The following is a 15,796-nucleotide window of genomic DNA, read 5'->3' as shown; positions in this document are numbered from 1 at the left end:
TGAATTTTTGCGTAGACTACCGGAAGTTGAATGACGTTACGAAAAAGGCGGCACTCTGGACTCGCTATCTGGTCTAAAATGGTTTTCCGCACTGGACTTAAAAAGTGGCTACTGGCAAGTGGGTGTGAAGGAGGAAGACAAGGAGAAAACAGCCTTCAGTATCGGAGATGGTCTTTGGCAGTTTACAGTAATGCCCTTTGGACTATGTAATGCACCAGCTACTTTTGAGAGACTCATGGACTACATTGGAAAACATGCCAAGACGACATCGTCGTATTGGGAAAGAACTTCGAAGAATATCTGAAGAACTTGGAGGAGGTTTTCCAAAGAATAGTTGGTGCTGGTCTGAAACTTAGTCTCAAAAAGTGTTCTCTGTTCAAGAAGCAAGTTAGTTACTTGGGTCATAAAGTAACGACGGAGGGCATCTGCACCGCGAATGAAAAGATAGAAGCAGTAAGGGATTGGCCAAGACCACAGAATCTTTTTACCAAAAGGTCAATTGGCACGGTGGATCGAGCGACTATAAAGCTATGACTTTTCCATTGAGCACCGAAAAGGTAGTACCCACGGAAATGCTGATGCGATGCCACGAAGACCATGTAGTTTGGAATGCAAACACTGTTCAAAAGCTGAGGCTAAGGAAGAAATTATAGATGTCCGGCTAATGACTATAACGTGTACGGATGAATGGGACAAAGAACAATTAAGGAAGTGTCAGCTAGAAGATACAGATCTGTCACATGTTACGCAAGGGCTCAAACGAAACAAAAGACCAAATAGAGAGGAGATGTCAGCGGAGAGTCCTATTGCGAAGTCATATTGGGCACAGTGGAACAACTTAGAGTTGATATCCGGTTGCTTGCATCGAGTATGGGAGAGTGAGGATGGTCAAAGTAAGAGGAAAGTGATAGTTGTTCCCAGGAAATGGGATTCCTGACGTTCTCAACGAGCTACATAATGGTCCAAGTGGAGGTCATCTGGGAATCACGAAGACGGTCGCGAAAATTAAGCAGAGATTCTATTGGGTTGGTTGCCGTCAGGCGGTCACTGAGTGGATTGCCAATTGCGAGGTCTGCAGCAGAGCGACCCAAAACCCGAAGTCGTGGTCAGATGAAGCAATATAACACAGGTGCACCATTTGAAAGGATCGCTATGAATGTCGCAGGTCCATTTCCTGCTAGCAACCGCGGAAACAAATATGTACTTGTGGTTATGGATAATTTCAGCAAATGACCAGAGCCCTGCAAAAATCGTTGGATCATGTGGTCCACTGGAGTACTTACCATTATACTCCACAGTAATGCAGCAATGGACCAACTCATATTTCTACACGAACATATTGTAAGCCGATCATTGCTCGTTTTTAACGATTGTAATATGGTCCAATTAACATTGCGATGTCCTAGGACTGGACCATATACTCCAGCTCCGCATTACATCGGAGTAATCCATGGAGTACCCACAGTCCAATAAACATCGTGTAGTGATTACAATCGTTAAAAACGAGCAATGATCGGCTTACGGTGGTCCTTGTAAAATTGAAATTATGTAGATGCGCCGAGGATTATGCGATTTGGACCAATGAGTGACGCAATGATATTCACTTAAACAGCTTATGATTTCGGCTAACGTCTCAAGGCGTTTCTCTGGTCTAGCTTGGCAGCATAGCGCGACAACAACATCCCTCAGAAAGTCTTCGGAGCTACACTTAGAGCTTCATTAGAAGCAATTCAGGAAAGTGACCGCGACGAAGATATGAGTTCGAAGTCGCAGTCCTATAGCTTCTGTCCTGGCGTATGGTGTGAGGGCCAGGAGTCGTGGTAGCGACTGGTAGTCGGGATTGCTACTGTCCGCACATCGGAAAGACAGCCGAAAGAACTGGAAGCACCTGTTGGCGCGATCAACAATAGGCCAGCATTTAATTATTTATTTATTAGTTTACAAATTTAGTAATTAATCGGACTAAATATAATTACGGATTAACTGTACAGAAGCATGCAAAGTGAAAAATTTATATTATAAAATATGCATGCATATTATTAATATTAAATCAGTTGTCAAGACGGACTGTTATGCCAAGCAACGGGAATTGATTATTAGTGCTGTCGGAATGGACATGATTTCAAGCAGCTGATGCACATTGAACACACAACAAGTAGGGCTGCGATGTGTGGGAGGTTGGACGTGATTCCAAGCCCCCCGCCCAAAATTACTGGTGCTGGCGATAAGAGTGCGGGTTGGAAAGGACGTGATTCCAAGCCACCCACTACCCAAATCATTCAAGGTAGTCAGTAGATATTTTTTATTACGAGGTGTGAGTCACACCGTCAATGTTTTTGTAGTGCTTATTGAAATCAGTACACAGACAACGAATAGGTTCGTACATTTCAAAATTTGATCTTCATGTGCTTCTATGAAGCGGTTCAAAATGTCTAGATGGTCTAAAGGGAACATTAAATAAAATTTCACCAAGCAGAAAATGGCTATTTCCTAGGGTTATTGGAGATAGCCATTTTCTGCTTGGTGAAATTTTATTTAATGTTCCCTTTAGGCCATCTAGACATTTTCAACCGCTTCATAGAAGCACATGCAGATCGAATTTTGAAATGTACGAACCTATTCGTTGTCTGTGTATTGATTTCAATAAGTTTTACTAAAAATAACACACCTACCATCTCCCTAAGACTCTGTAACGTAGGGAGCTGAATAAGTTTTAAACGGCAGGAGTAGGAAGGAAGAATCCTTGAGGGGTCCAACGGTAAGTCTTAGCGTAAAAGCAGGTTTTGGTTTTGAACCGATCCAATTTGTCGCAGTGTGTGTGATCATGAGGGTTCCAGATTATCGGAGCGTATTCCAATATTGGCCTCACCAAAGATATGAAGTTTTAGTAATATATGGATCATCGAATTCTTTAGACCATCGTTTGACGACACCAAAGTTTCTTTGGCTCTGCTTCACGCAACCTTCTACGTGCAATTTAAGGTCAAATTTAGGGTCCATCGTATCGTTAAGGTCTACGAAGCTAAAGAGAGGGGCTTAAGGAGTCATTTTTATTCGCTGGACTATGTTGATGTCTGCGTATAGTTCGTACAGCTCATCATTAAATCTTCTTCGGTACTCGCCATCGCCAACGCGTAGAGGTCCATAAATCTTTCGAAGAACTTTTCTCTCGAACACTCCCAAAGCCGCTTCATCTGCTGTTGTTGTGGTCTATGCTTCTGCCCCATATAGCAGGACGGGTACGATAAGTACTTGTAGAGTATGATTTTCGTTCGCCGAGAGAGGACTTTATTTTTCAATTGCCTACCTAGTCCAAAGTAGCATTTATTGGCAAGATTGATTCTTCGCTGGATTTCAGTGCTGATGTTGTTGCTAGTGTTGATACTGGTTCCCAAATAAACGAAGTATTTTACTATTTCGAAATTATGGCTGCCAACAGTAGCGTGGTTGCCAAGGCGCGTATGCGCTGAGTCTTTGCTGGATGACAGCAGGTACTTCGTTTTGTCCTCATTCACCATCAAACCCATCTTTACCGCTTCTTTTTCCAGTTTGGAGTAACTAACAGCGCGGGTGTTTAGGCCGATGATATCAATGTCATCAGCATATGCCAGTAATTGCACGCTTTTATAGTATATTGTTCCAGTGCGGTTAAGTTCTGCAGCTAGTATAATTTTCTCCAGCATCAAATTAAAGAAATCGCACGATAGGGGGTCACCATGTCTGAAACCTCGTTTAGTTTCGAACGGCTCGGAGAGGTCCTTCCCAATTCTGACTGAGCTGATGGTGTTGCTCAACGTCATTTTGCACAGCCGTATAAGTTTTGCGGGGAATCCAAATTCAGACATAGCGGCATATAGGCAGCTCCTTTTCGTGCTGTCGAAGGCGGCTTTAAAGTCGACGAAGAGGTGATGTGTGTCGATTCTCTTTTCACGGGTTTTTTCCAAGATTTGGCGCATTGTGAAAATCTGGTCGATGGTAGATTTACCAGGTCTGAAGCCGCACTGATACGGTCCAATCAGCCGGTTCACGGTGGGCTTCAATCTTTCGCACAATACACTTGAAAGGACCTTATATGCGATATTAAGAAGGCTGATTCCACGATAGTTGGTGCATTTTGCAGTATCCCCCTTCTTGTGGACTGGGCAAAGAACACTTAGATTCCAACCGTCGGGCATGCTTTCGTCCGCCCATATTTTGCTAAGAAGCTGCTGCATGCGCCTTACCAACTCCTCGCCGCCGAACTTGAATAGCTCCGCAGGCAATCCATCAGCGCCCACGGCCTTGTTGTTTTTCAATCTGGTTATTGCTATTCTAACTTCGTCATAATCGGGCGGGGGGACATATATTCCATCATCATCGATTGCGGGATGGGGTTCTTCATCTCTGCGCGGTGAATTGCTGCCTCCATTTAGGAGAGCAGAGAAATATTCCCTCCATAATCTAAGCACTCTCTGGACATCAGTTACAAGGTCGCCGTTTTCATTCCTACAGGAGTTTGCCCCGGTCTTAAAACCTTCCGTCTGTCGCCGTATTTTTTGGTAGAATTTTCGGGCGTTATTCCTGGTGGCTAGCAGCTCAAGCTCCTCGCACTCACGCCTTTCTGCTTCTGCTTTTTTCTTCCTGAAAATGCGTCTCGCTTCCCTTTTCAACTCACGATAGCGTTCACACACTCCTCTTGTCGCGCTCGCTTTTAACGTAGCCCTGTAGGCAGCGTCTTTTCTTTCGGTTGCAACGCGACATTCTTCATCGTACCAGTTGTTTTTTCGTGGCCGCCGGTAACCAATCAATTGTTTCCTCGGCGGCAGTACGAAGTGCTTTGGAGATATGCTCCCACTGCTCCTGTATTCCTTCAGGATGAGTTGTGCTCTCAGAGAGCAGGTGTGAGAGTCGAGTTGCGAAATCTTTGGCAGTCTGTTGTGATTGAAGCTTTTCGACGTCTAGCTTTCCTTGAGTTTTTTGTTCCTTGGTTTTAGCCGCGTTGAGGCGGGTGCGCATTTTGGCTGCAACGAGATAATGGTCCGAGTCGATGTTAGGTCCTCGGATCGTGCGCACATCTAAAACACTGGAGGCAGGCCGTCCGTCTATCACAACGTGATCGATCTGATTGCGAGTATTTCGATCAGGAGACAGCCATGTAGCTTGATGTATCTTTTTATGCATGAACCTCGTGCTGGATATGACCATGTTTCGAGCACCGGCAAAGTCAATCAGCCTCAGTCCGTTAGGAGAAGTTTCATTGTGTAGGCTGAACTTTCCGACTGTAGGGCCAAAAACACCTTCTTTGCCCACCCTGGCGTTAAAGTCGCCAAGCACGACTTTTATATCATGACGGGGGCAGCGCTCGTATGTGCGTTCTAATTGTTCATAAAAAGTGTCTTTCACCTCATCGTCTTTCTCCTCTGTCGGCGCATGGGCGCAGATGAATAATATATTAAAAAATTTTGCTTTTATTCGGATAGCGGCGAGACGCTCGTCCACAGCCGTGAACGCCAGCACTTGGCGACAAAGTCTCTCTCCCACCACGAATCCGACGCCGAAACTGCGCTTATTCGTATGGCCACTCCAATATATGTCACAATTTTTGATCTTTCTTCCTTGCTTCGTCCAACGCATTTCTTGGATGGCGGTGATATCAGATTTTGCTTTGACGAGGACATCAACCAGCCGGGCATCTGCACCCATCCCATTCAGGGAGCGGACGTTCCAGGTGCATGCCCTCAATTCATTGTCCTTCAAACGTTTGCCATGGTCGTCATCAATGAAGAGTGTATTTATCCGAGGCTTGTTGTTATATTTCATTGGAGTATGGTTTTACGTGGCGGGGGTGAAAATATTACATGGCACGTTTATATAGCGAGCCGCTTGCTCCAAGACAGACGCCCGCTTGCAGCCGCACCTAGAGGTGTACAGACGCTGCCGATGAGATCTCCCCCGGCTAGCCCTTAAACCGATTATGTCAGAGTGGCCTAGCCAGGTTGTCGCCTTCTCACATTAGCTCACCGCTAAGCCGCAAGCGACCGGCAGTAGTGAGCTGCTTGAACCGCATGCAAAAGAATCGCTCTGGCCATTCCCAGGTGAATGGCGGTCAGAAGCTTTCCCCACTTTCGTGGACTTCTACACACAGCCCCATCTCCGTAAGCATTATGAGGAAATACGGCACCTGAGAACACAGCCGTATGAAGCTCAAAAACACAAGCAGGTCCTCAGTGAAATCAACAAAGAGGCGTCGGACCTCTATGCCAGGAATTACCGGTGAATCCTGTACTCAAAGAACAATACCCAAAACTAGCAGAGAAGGAACCCACTCTCCCTATGTAAACGCGCGTCACTCTAGCTCAACGTCGATCTGGGTACTGTAACAGATTAAGCTCTTACCTATCCAGAATCAACCCCGACATACAAAACATATGTTCTGCTTATAATGTGTCCCCAAATGACGCCAACCATCTCTTTAACTGTATTGTGGAACCAACGCCTCTAACACTCCTCTCATTACGGTCCACCCCTGTTGAAACAGCAAGTTTCTTTTGACTCCCGGTAGGGGACATTGATGACACTTTGTGATTGGTCGCACCTATTGGATGGGGTGAAGCACTGCTACAGCAACAACAACAACAACGAAGCTAAAGACTTGGTTAATTGTATAATCATCAATCATATGCTCGTGGGATTGGTAGGATTTCCTTGTAAAGCACATGAAGTTGCACTTCGGCATGTTTATTGACATTACATTTACGCTAAACCATTCAACTAGGCAATTGAGATCCGATTGTAGATTTGATCTATCCACTGGTGAGCGGATAGACATGACAAGTTTGACATCATCAGCGTACATTAGCGGCTTGCAGTAATTCAAAACATTTGGAAGGTCATTAATGAACTGCAGCAATAGCTCTGAACGAAGGTGGCTGCCTTGAGGAACACCAGAAGTAACATCGATAGACTCTGACCTACAGTTATTAAATAGAATTGTTTTCGTTCAATCAAGTATGAAGATGCCCAGGATGGAAACCATAGCGGGAAGCCAAATCGATCTAGTTTCAACAGAAAAAATAAATGGGAAACTTTATCGAAAGCTTTACTAAAATCAGTATAAATGACATAAATTTCGCTATAAACCTTAAATCCGTTCAGCATATGAGTTGGGAACTTAATCAAGTTAGTCACGGTAGATTTACCCTTTATTTGATGTATGACGATCTAAGCATTAAGCTTTGCTGTTCCTCGGTAATTTAAAACACAGGGCCTGTTCCCATTTTTGTAAAGTGGTATTATAAAAAACTTTTTCCAATTCCTGGGAAATATCCCTTGCTTTCGGGATCCGTTAAAAAGACATATAAGAGGTTTACACAGGAATTCAGCACTCGTATTTAGCACAGGAGATGGAATTTCATCAGGTCCGCTAGAATAGGAAATTTTTAGGCTTTCCAGGTGTCTTAGGACGTCCTCCGTATAAATATACGGAACAAACGCTGAATTAAGCGAGGACAGTTTGAATGGATAGTTCAATGGCGGGGAGTCATAGGCAGTGGTGTAATTCGATTTAAAGAAGACGGCAAACATATTGGCAATTTCATTGTCATCTTTAGAACTTAGATCGTAAAGCTTCATTACGGTTGGAAACCTCTTGATTTTTCTTTTCGAGTTGATGAACGAATAAAATGACTTTGGATTAGAGGAAATTTTATGCTTAATCTTTTTTAAGTAATCCGCTTAACATCTTCTATGTAGCCACAAGTGTGGCGTAGAATAGAATATGCCGCATAGTCACTTCATGATCCGGATAGTTTGAATCTTTTAAAATAATGCATTTTCTGATTTTTAAGATATTTGAGTTTTTTAGAACTCCAAGCAAAAGTTAGAATTGCTAAAGAGGTGTTAGATAAAGATACGCATTTGTGAAATATTTCATATAAAGGGTTGTTAAAGTGGGTGCGTGCAACTCATTTCAACATCCCCATCGCAGCTTTGATGCTAAACGTTAAAACTGTGTCACGTGAATCATGACTATTAATAGACCATTAATAGAGGCAAAGAGTCAGATGATTTAAAGAAATCGTGTCGAGAAGGAGTATTAGGAGTTAGCCCATAACATCTTCGGTGAGACTTGCTTTGCACGTGACATACAGACAAAAGTGTGACTCTTGAATTTTTTCACCAATCCGCGAGATTTTGAAGTAAAAACGCCGGATCTTTCCGAAATGGCCAAAACTTCCATTTCCTTAAATACATACAACCAAAACCTCTCGTAAATATAAAACAAGTTTTTTAAAGTAAGTTCGCCGCCGGTATACAATGCGCCGCGCCTATAAAGAAATCGGCTCGTCTAGCAAAATGATGCAAAATGAAATAGTGTCAACCTTACGAGACCTTATAACCGCCAAGAATGAATGCAATTTTTTAAAGTAACATTTGACTTCAACTAATTTGGAATTAAGTCAGAAATGTTGAGGAAAGTCAGATATTTATAGTAGTGAGGTCAAGGCAGGAAATGCCCATTTATACTTTACTTACTCATACATGTCGAAAACCTCCGAGCAATCATCTGGCAGCAATATTTGTACACCTAAAATGTTTGCTGCCAAAAACGGATGGCAAACCGCAGTCAGTGTCAAATCAGCACCCAGCAGCAAAGCCAAGATCCCGAATATTAAGCCAGTAAGATAAAAACGATGATTTGATTCGCCTATGCATCCATTAAGCCAATAGCTATGGTGATCATACCGCTTTACACAGGCATTGCAAACTTTGCAATGTGCGGAATACGGCTGGATGTGTTTGCGGCAGATAGAACAAATACTTGGCTGCTTACCAGATTGTTGTCCAGTTTCGAGTTCTTGATCTAATAATATAAGTGTTTGTTCAGCATTTTCGTTTGTATTTGACGCTTCAGTGATATCGGTAATTCCATCCTCAGTATCTGTAATCTTTACATGATTAAAGCTGGCACGTTTATAAGCTTGATAGAAACAAATCAAAGATATAAGTGTAAAAGCTGCTAATGTATAATTCTCCTCTGGGAGCACTTCCAATAGCGGTACGGTAACTTCGAATAATAATAATATATAAACTACTGAAGAGATTATCCACATGTTAAAAAAGCGTGTTCGTAATGACCTTTGTCGTACATAACTGAAAGTATAGCACAATATCACAGCGGATGCCACAAAAATAACGGTAAAAGTATATGCATTTATGGCGGCCAAGCTAATCAGCAGAGGCAAAATAAATATAGGAAAAATAGCACCAAATGTAACTTGCTTTGCACCTCCCCTCCAAGGAATACGTAGTCTATCTTGAAAAGTTAACAACATATTGCTGAAACGACTTTTATCGATTGCACGGCCAGTTACACACCTAGACATTTAAAGATATGAAATACATGGTAATTCTTTACTTTAGCCCCCAACATGCCTTGGAACATACAGTGGCTCACAAAAATCTTTTGTATAATATCATGTGTGCACGAATTTCTATTATCTATATTACATATTTCATTTTTCACATGGGAAACCTATCACTATATATTTACTAAACAGCTGGTCTAAACAGAGTGATATTTTTAGAGATTCTTGTATCACAAAAGTATTTTGCCTATTGCTTTGAAAGCCGGTCGAAGCTGTGATCTGTTTGTTTGTCTGTTTTGCTATATTGGCGATTCTCCGCGAGCTCTCAGTTTTACTAACCCAAAATTTTGAAAAAAAATTTTCGATTTTCAAATATTTTCAATCATTTTTCTAAGAGTTTTCATAGCTAAAAAACATTCTCAAAATTGGACGGGCTACAGCCATGAACAAATGAGCTAAGATCCCGCATTCCGGAATTGTTGTATTTGTAATCGAATTTGAAAAAAAAACTTTGGTGACGTAGCGTTTTTGAAGTTTTTCGTTTTATTACATTTTTCTCATATTTCGCTACCAGTGTTCGGAGTATTTAAAACTGTTACCTAAAAGTAAACGAATACGCCGGAGTAAAAAATTGTTTCCGGAGTATATTTTTTTCCATTTTGAAAGCACAACTAGAAACAACTAGCGTCAAATTGATTTGGTGGCTTGGCAAACCCCTCGATTCTGTTTTTACCATGAAATGTTTCTCAGCAAAAAAGTTATCTGTCTCATCAGGTGCACATGGAGTCGTTTTCAAGACCGGGGCAGATTCCTGTAGGGACGATAATGGCGACATGATAACTCACGTACAGAGTGTGGGAGAAGACGAACCCGATACCCCGATCGCCGATGATGAAAAATACGCTCCGACATCCGACTATGGTGACGTGAGAATAGCAATATCACGGCTAAAAAATCACAAGGTGCCAAGTAATGACGGAATACCCGCCGGGCTGTTCAAACATGGAGGCGAAGAGTTGGTATAAAATAAAGAAGCAAAAAAGTGGGTCTTGCAGTAAATATGGGCAAGACGAAGTACTTGCTGTCATCGTGGCCTTTGTAGTCACGACACTGTTGACGGATATAAATTCAAGATTGTGAAGAATTTCGTCAATTTGGGAAGCAGCATTAAAATCAAAAACAATGTCGGCCTGGAAATCGAATGCAGAATAACTCCTGCCAACAAGTGCTTCTTTAAGCAATTGAAAAGTAAAGTCCTTTCTCGACGTACAAAATTCGTGCTCTATAAGTCATCCATCATACCTGTCCTGATGTATGGCTCGGAATCATGGAATGTGTCGAGAGAAGATGACTCTTGGAGTATTGAAGAGAAAGGTTCTCCGGAAGATTAATAATCCTATCCGTGATGTCGACGGCGGGTATCGAAGGAGGTATAATGATGAGCTATATGAGCTTTTCGCAGATATAACGAGAGTGCAGGGAATAAAAAGAGAAAGCTTCGCTAGCTAGGTCATGTTATGCGGATGAACTAATACGCTCCGGCAGTTTGTAAATAGAGGAAAGAGAAGATCTTCACTGAGTTATGAGAGACAGTTGGAGGAAGATTTGACCTCGCTTGGTGCTCCCAATGGTTTTCGCAGAACAGGGTTATCTGACCTTATTGACTAAAGGTACATCACTTTTATATAAAACTTCAAAAAGTGCTGTATGTTGAGTTTTGGCAGGATTTACAGATCGCTTCCGGACACATTTTTTGCTTACATTTTACTCCTTCTATTATCATTCCATACGAAAAAAGTTCAAAGCTGTGAGTAAAATGTAAACAAACATGTCTTAAGTCACGAACAATGAATTCACGTCATTTCATCCAATCGTCACTTATAAACAATCAGCTTTTCCTACGTATTAGTAGTATACTATTTAGGTAGTGATAATATTTAGTTTTCAACTCGACCCAATAAACCTTTGAGATAAAAAATGTAATAGGAGGTAAGTGCGGAGCAAAATACTCGGATTGGAATAAAGTCTGAACACTGCGTCAGCAATGAAACATGTTGTCAAAAGCGTGACGTCACGTCCATAAAATTTATTTCCCAGCTAACATGATTTTTTTGCTCTCTCATTTTTTAATGCGGGATCTGTTTATTGGTTCATGGGCTACAGCTATTAATTTCTGTTCTTGATACTGCAACCTGCCACGGTTGTGACATTACACGCGTGCCACGGTTGTGACATTTTGACAATAAATTGATCATTAAAAAAGGCTAGTATGACTCGCAAGATTTTCCGTAAAATTTTAAGGTTATGCCAGCAAACTTTAAAGAAAAATGGTACAAGAGACGGTACTTAACTTAAAACTACAAAGATACAAGTGCCACGGTTGTGACACGATTTTTTGATACGTACCGTTTTTCCAGTTCTTCAGTGTTTAAAAATGGATATTAGTTATTTTAAGACTGCAAACATTAACATGGACATATGCGGGGACACTTGCTGATCAAAATGCACACTCACATGTCACAAACCAGTGTGCAATAAAGCAGTACCAACCTAACGATTTGAATAACATTTTTTACTCAAAAACTCATGGACACCTTTCAAAAACAAATTACAAAGCGAAAACAGAAATGTTATCATTAAAACAACATTTAATTTTGCATATTAAGTCAAGTATTTAATATTGTAACGATTTTACTTGCAATTCCCCTTATTTGCAATCTTCTGCTGAGTTCGAATCACTAAACGGTTGAATAAATAACTCCAATATTTAATAATGCAAAATTGCCTTTATTGAAGTCATTCACAATAACACTCAAACTTTGCAACGAATAGCTTGCTTAATAACCAAACTGATTGATTGCTCAAATGAAACTCTACTATTCAAAATAATACTGCTCTTGCTCGCTAGATAGCGTTTTAACCGAAATCTCAAATAAAACTGAATTCCAGCGCCTCTACAATTGCCGCCTTTTATACTCTCGGATTTCAACGTTCGCATCTTCTAGGCGCTTCCAGAATCTACTAGTCCAGCAGCTCTCAAACTTCTCAGTTGTACCTACAATTGCATGATATTATAGTTTTTTCATTGCATACCTTCAGGAGTATCTCAGATATATGCATGTGTTGGTGCATTGACTCTCCGCTGCTCGTATACGTACATGGTACATATGTGTAGACGCAATTATTGTTTCGTTTTTGTAGATACATAATGATTGATCTATGGATGTGAATTCACGTCACTGCTTAGCATCGGCTTAGAGAGGATAGCATCGCTCAGTGCTGCTAACATTCGTTACAATATAATGAAAGTTTATTACTCGTGTAATTAAAAATTAAAAAAGTTACCACCTAAAATGTTATGAAAAATGTGGTTCTGACATTTGTAGGGTATTATGAATTATAACTTCATAAAACTGATGACCAGTCAATAAAATTAGACATGAGACTTTAAAATAAACAAAATTTTAGCTCAATTACATAATTTAATTCAGAGAAAATGCTTTAATATATTTCAAATTTCGAAAAGACACAAAACTGTAAGCTCGCGGAGAATCACCCATATTGTTTGTTAGGAAAACGCCTCTTTTTCGCTAACTAGTGCAATCCCAAGGTTTTTGACTACTGGAAAACAGCAGTTTCTAGTGATGAGAGCAAATATAACATATTTTGATCAGATGGTTGTTGTTGTTGTAGCGATAAGGACACTCCCTGAAGGCCTTGGGGAGTGTTATCGAGTTGATGGTCCTTTGCGGGATGTAGATCCGGTATGTTCCAGTGCCAATCACGACCAGCTCGGGAACGATTTGTTATGACCCACATGCGAACTTCTAGGCCATACCCCCCTCCCACCCCCTATATCCATAAGGAGTTCGTGATCGCCAGAGCCTCGGCTGTTAATGGAACAGGATTCGCCACGGATAGGTGAGGTTGACAATTGGGTTTGGAGAAGCTATGTATTGCGCTGGCAACCTGAAAGGGCTGTGCTACACAAACCCCTTGAACCCGTATTTTAGTCGCCTCTTACGACAGGCATACCTACCGCGTGTATATAACCCGCCGGGGTTTGGTCAGATGGTCGTTGCTGTTGTTGTGTCAACAGTACTTCGCCCCATTCAATGGGCACGACCAATCACAAATTGTCATCAAAGTCCTCTAACGGCAGTTTCAACAACGGCGGACCATTTATTTGTTTATTTATTAGTCTACAAATTTAACAATTAATCAGACTAAATATAGTTACGGATTTACTGTACAGAAGCACACAAAGTGAAAAAATTTATATTATAAAATATGTATGTATATTTTTAAATCAGTTGTTGTATTAACGATAATGATACCCCCCGAAGATGTTGGGGAGTGTTATCGATGTTGATGACCCTTTGTCGGATATATATCAGGTACTTTGCGGTAACAGAGTACCATAAAGGTGCTAGCCCGACCATCTAGGGAACGATTAATATGACCACATTAAACCTTCTAGGCAATTACACTTACATTTGAAGCTATAAAGCTTTGTATTGCGCTTATCAACTCCTTGAATCCCTTAAATTAGTTTTCGGGATGGACTATGATGGCGAGCAGCTAATGTATTTATACGCGCACTAGTTAGGGCTGCGTTGTCTAGGAGGTTTGAAAGGACGTGTATCCAAGTCACCCTGTGGTCAATATGTGGATCATCGAATTCTTTAGACCATCGTTTGACGAACGCCAAAGTTCCTTTGACTTTGTTAACACAACCTTCCATGTGCAATTTAAAGTCAAGCTTAGGGTCCATCGTAACGCCAAGTTCTACGAAGCTAATGACTTGATTAATTGTACAATCATCATTCATATACTCGTTGGATTGGTAAGATTTCCTTGTAAAGCACATGAACTTGCACTTCGATAGGTTTATTGACATTACATTTACACTTCAACTAGGCAATTGAGATCCGAATGCAGATTTGATCTATCCACTGGTGAGCGGATAGACATAACAAGTTTGACATCATCAGCGTACATTAGCGGCTTGCAGTACTTCAAAACATTAGATACATTAGTAACCAAGAACTGTTGTTTTTTGCCTTAACGGCTATAAGTGAGCGGCTGTTTTCCAATGTTAGGGACGGCCCTTTTTGTCCGCCGGATGCGTCTGTTTCCCTATGTTAGGGGCGGCATCTGGTACACACAGCCCTAATGGGTGAATAAGTCGCCAGGTTAGGGGCGGTCGAGTCCGAGTCTTTTGGAAGGAGTGGTCGACTTGAAAGAAACTCCAAGGGTGATGGCGAATTCGGTTCGTCGATTATGAGCGACACGGGAGGAAGGGAAGTTACGGTGCAGGGAGCCGGATCCCCAGTACCGGCGGTAAATGTTGGACGAGAAGGCCATCTGGCAACGAGATCCAGCGACTTCTCAGGCTGTGGAGCGGAACCTCAGGCTACACAGTCTACACGAATGCTACTGGAAGAACAAAAGCTCTGTCCCTGTCCGAGCACACTCTTTGGAGTATGGCAAAAACAGGTTCTGAGTCTGGTGCTGAGGGAAGCGTTAGGTCTCGGTTGAGAAGTCTAACCATTGTAGCGCCACCGAGGATGAGCTATCATCACTGGTGAGCTACGACGATTAAATGGACTCCGAGGCTGTTCAGAGTCGGAGAAGGCAAAAAAGGAGCAGAAAGCCCTGAAGGGCTGCAGAAGAAAGATCCCGTCACTCTCACTGTGAGAGAAAAGGCTCTTATTAGGAATCACAGGAAGGTAGTAGCAAAGTCCAAAGCAACAACTAGCAGACGGCCGGAAAGCGCCAGACGACCAGGGCAAGGACGCTAACCAAGAATCTTCGTCCGGATCGACGGGCGCACAAGGCCGCAAAATAATCAGGTCCGATGAGGGACCGGAGAAGGAGTTGAAAAAGCGTAGACCTCACGTTACCTTTGACTGCCCCTCAGGTCTACAAGTAACCATCATCGACAAAATCCACCCGCTTCCCAAGGCAGTTGGTTCTATGTACCGGAGCGACTCGGAATTTTTCCCGACCAAGGTCTGTCATTTCAGTGTAACCCCATTTAAGTTGTTGCGTCCCGCCCACAAATTGTCATCCTCCCAGCAGCTCCTTGCAGCGGGACTGCTCCATATTCTCTTGCTCCGGGAAGGTATCGAATCCAATCCAGGTCCGTGTCCTGACCCCGGTCCTGAGAATTGGTTTTGCTGCGTCTGCCGGAAAAGAATATTTTTAGGACGGTCATACTCTTGTCTTTGTTGCATCGGACAGGTTGTTCTGGGCTAGATCCCAAAACCAGACGTCCACGTAACTTCTATAAATCGTTTGTGGCTCCTTGCTGTTCACGCCCAAGGGCGTCCCGTAGTCTACGCCTTAGTGCACCCCCACTACCTTCCAGCAGCCCCGCGGCTCAGCAAGCCACAACAAGTACCCGCTGCTGCTCGCGCCCCACGGCGCCACCAAATCATACGGCT

The 15,796-nt window shown here is 42.3% G+C and overlaps 1 protein-coding gene across 5 annotated transcripts in view; it reads right to left on the bottom strand.

The window, feature by feature from the left end:
- GABPI (zinc finger DHHC-type palmitoyltransferase GABPI) overlaps positions 1-15,796 on the bottom strand; it is a 327,590-nt gene that overhangs the window by 299,611 nt on the left and 12,183 nt on the right. For 3 of the 5 annotated variants that reach the window (XM_067766531.1, XM_067766530.1, XM_067766527.1), the window contains exon 3: positions 8,515-9,373. In XM_067766531.1, coding sequence (XP_067622632.1) covers positions 8,515-9,365 — 851 coding nt within the window. In that variant the 5' untranslated portion in view covers positions 9,366-9,373. The remainder of the gene's footprint in view (positions 1-8,514; positions 9,374-15,796) is intronic. The other 2 variants (XM_067766528.1, XM_067766529.1) reach the window with 1 other exon arrangement.

The sequence above is a fragment of the Eurosta solidaginis genome, chromosome 2 (genome assembly GCF_040869045.1).
Source record: "Eurosta solidaginis isolate ZX-2024a chromosome 2, ASM4086904v1, whole genome shotgun sequence".
In the NCBI taxonomy this organism is placed as follows: Eukaryota; Metazoa; Arthropoda; class Insecta; order Diptera; family Tephritidae; genus Eurosta; species Eurosta solidaginis.
Note: the sequence above shows the minus strand (reverse complement) of the source record. Positions and strands in the feature narration are given on the sequence as shown.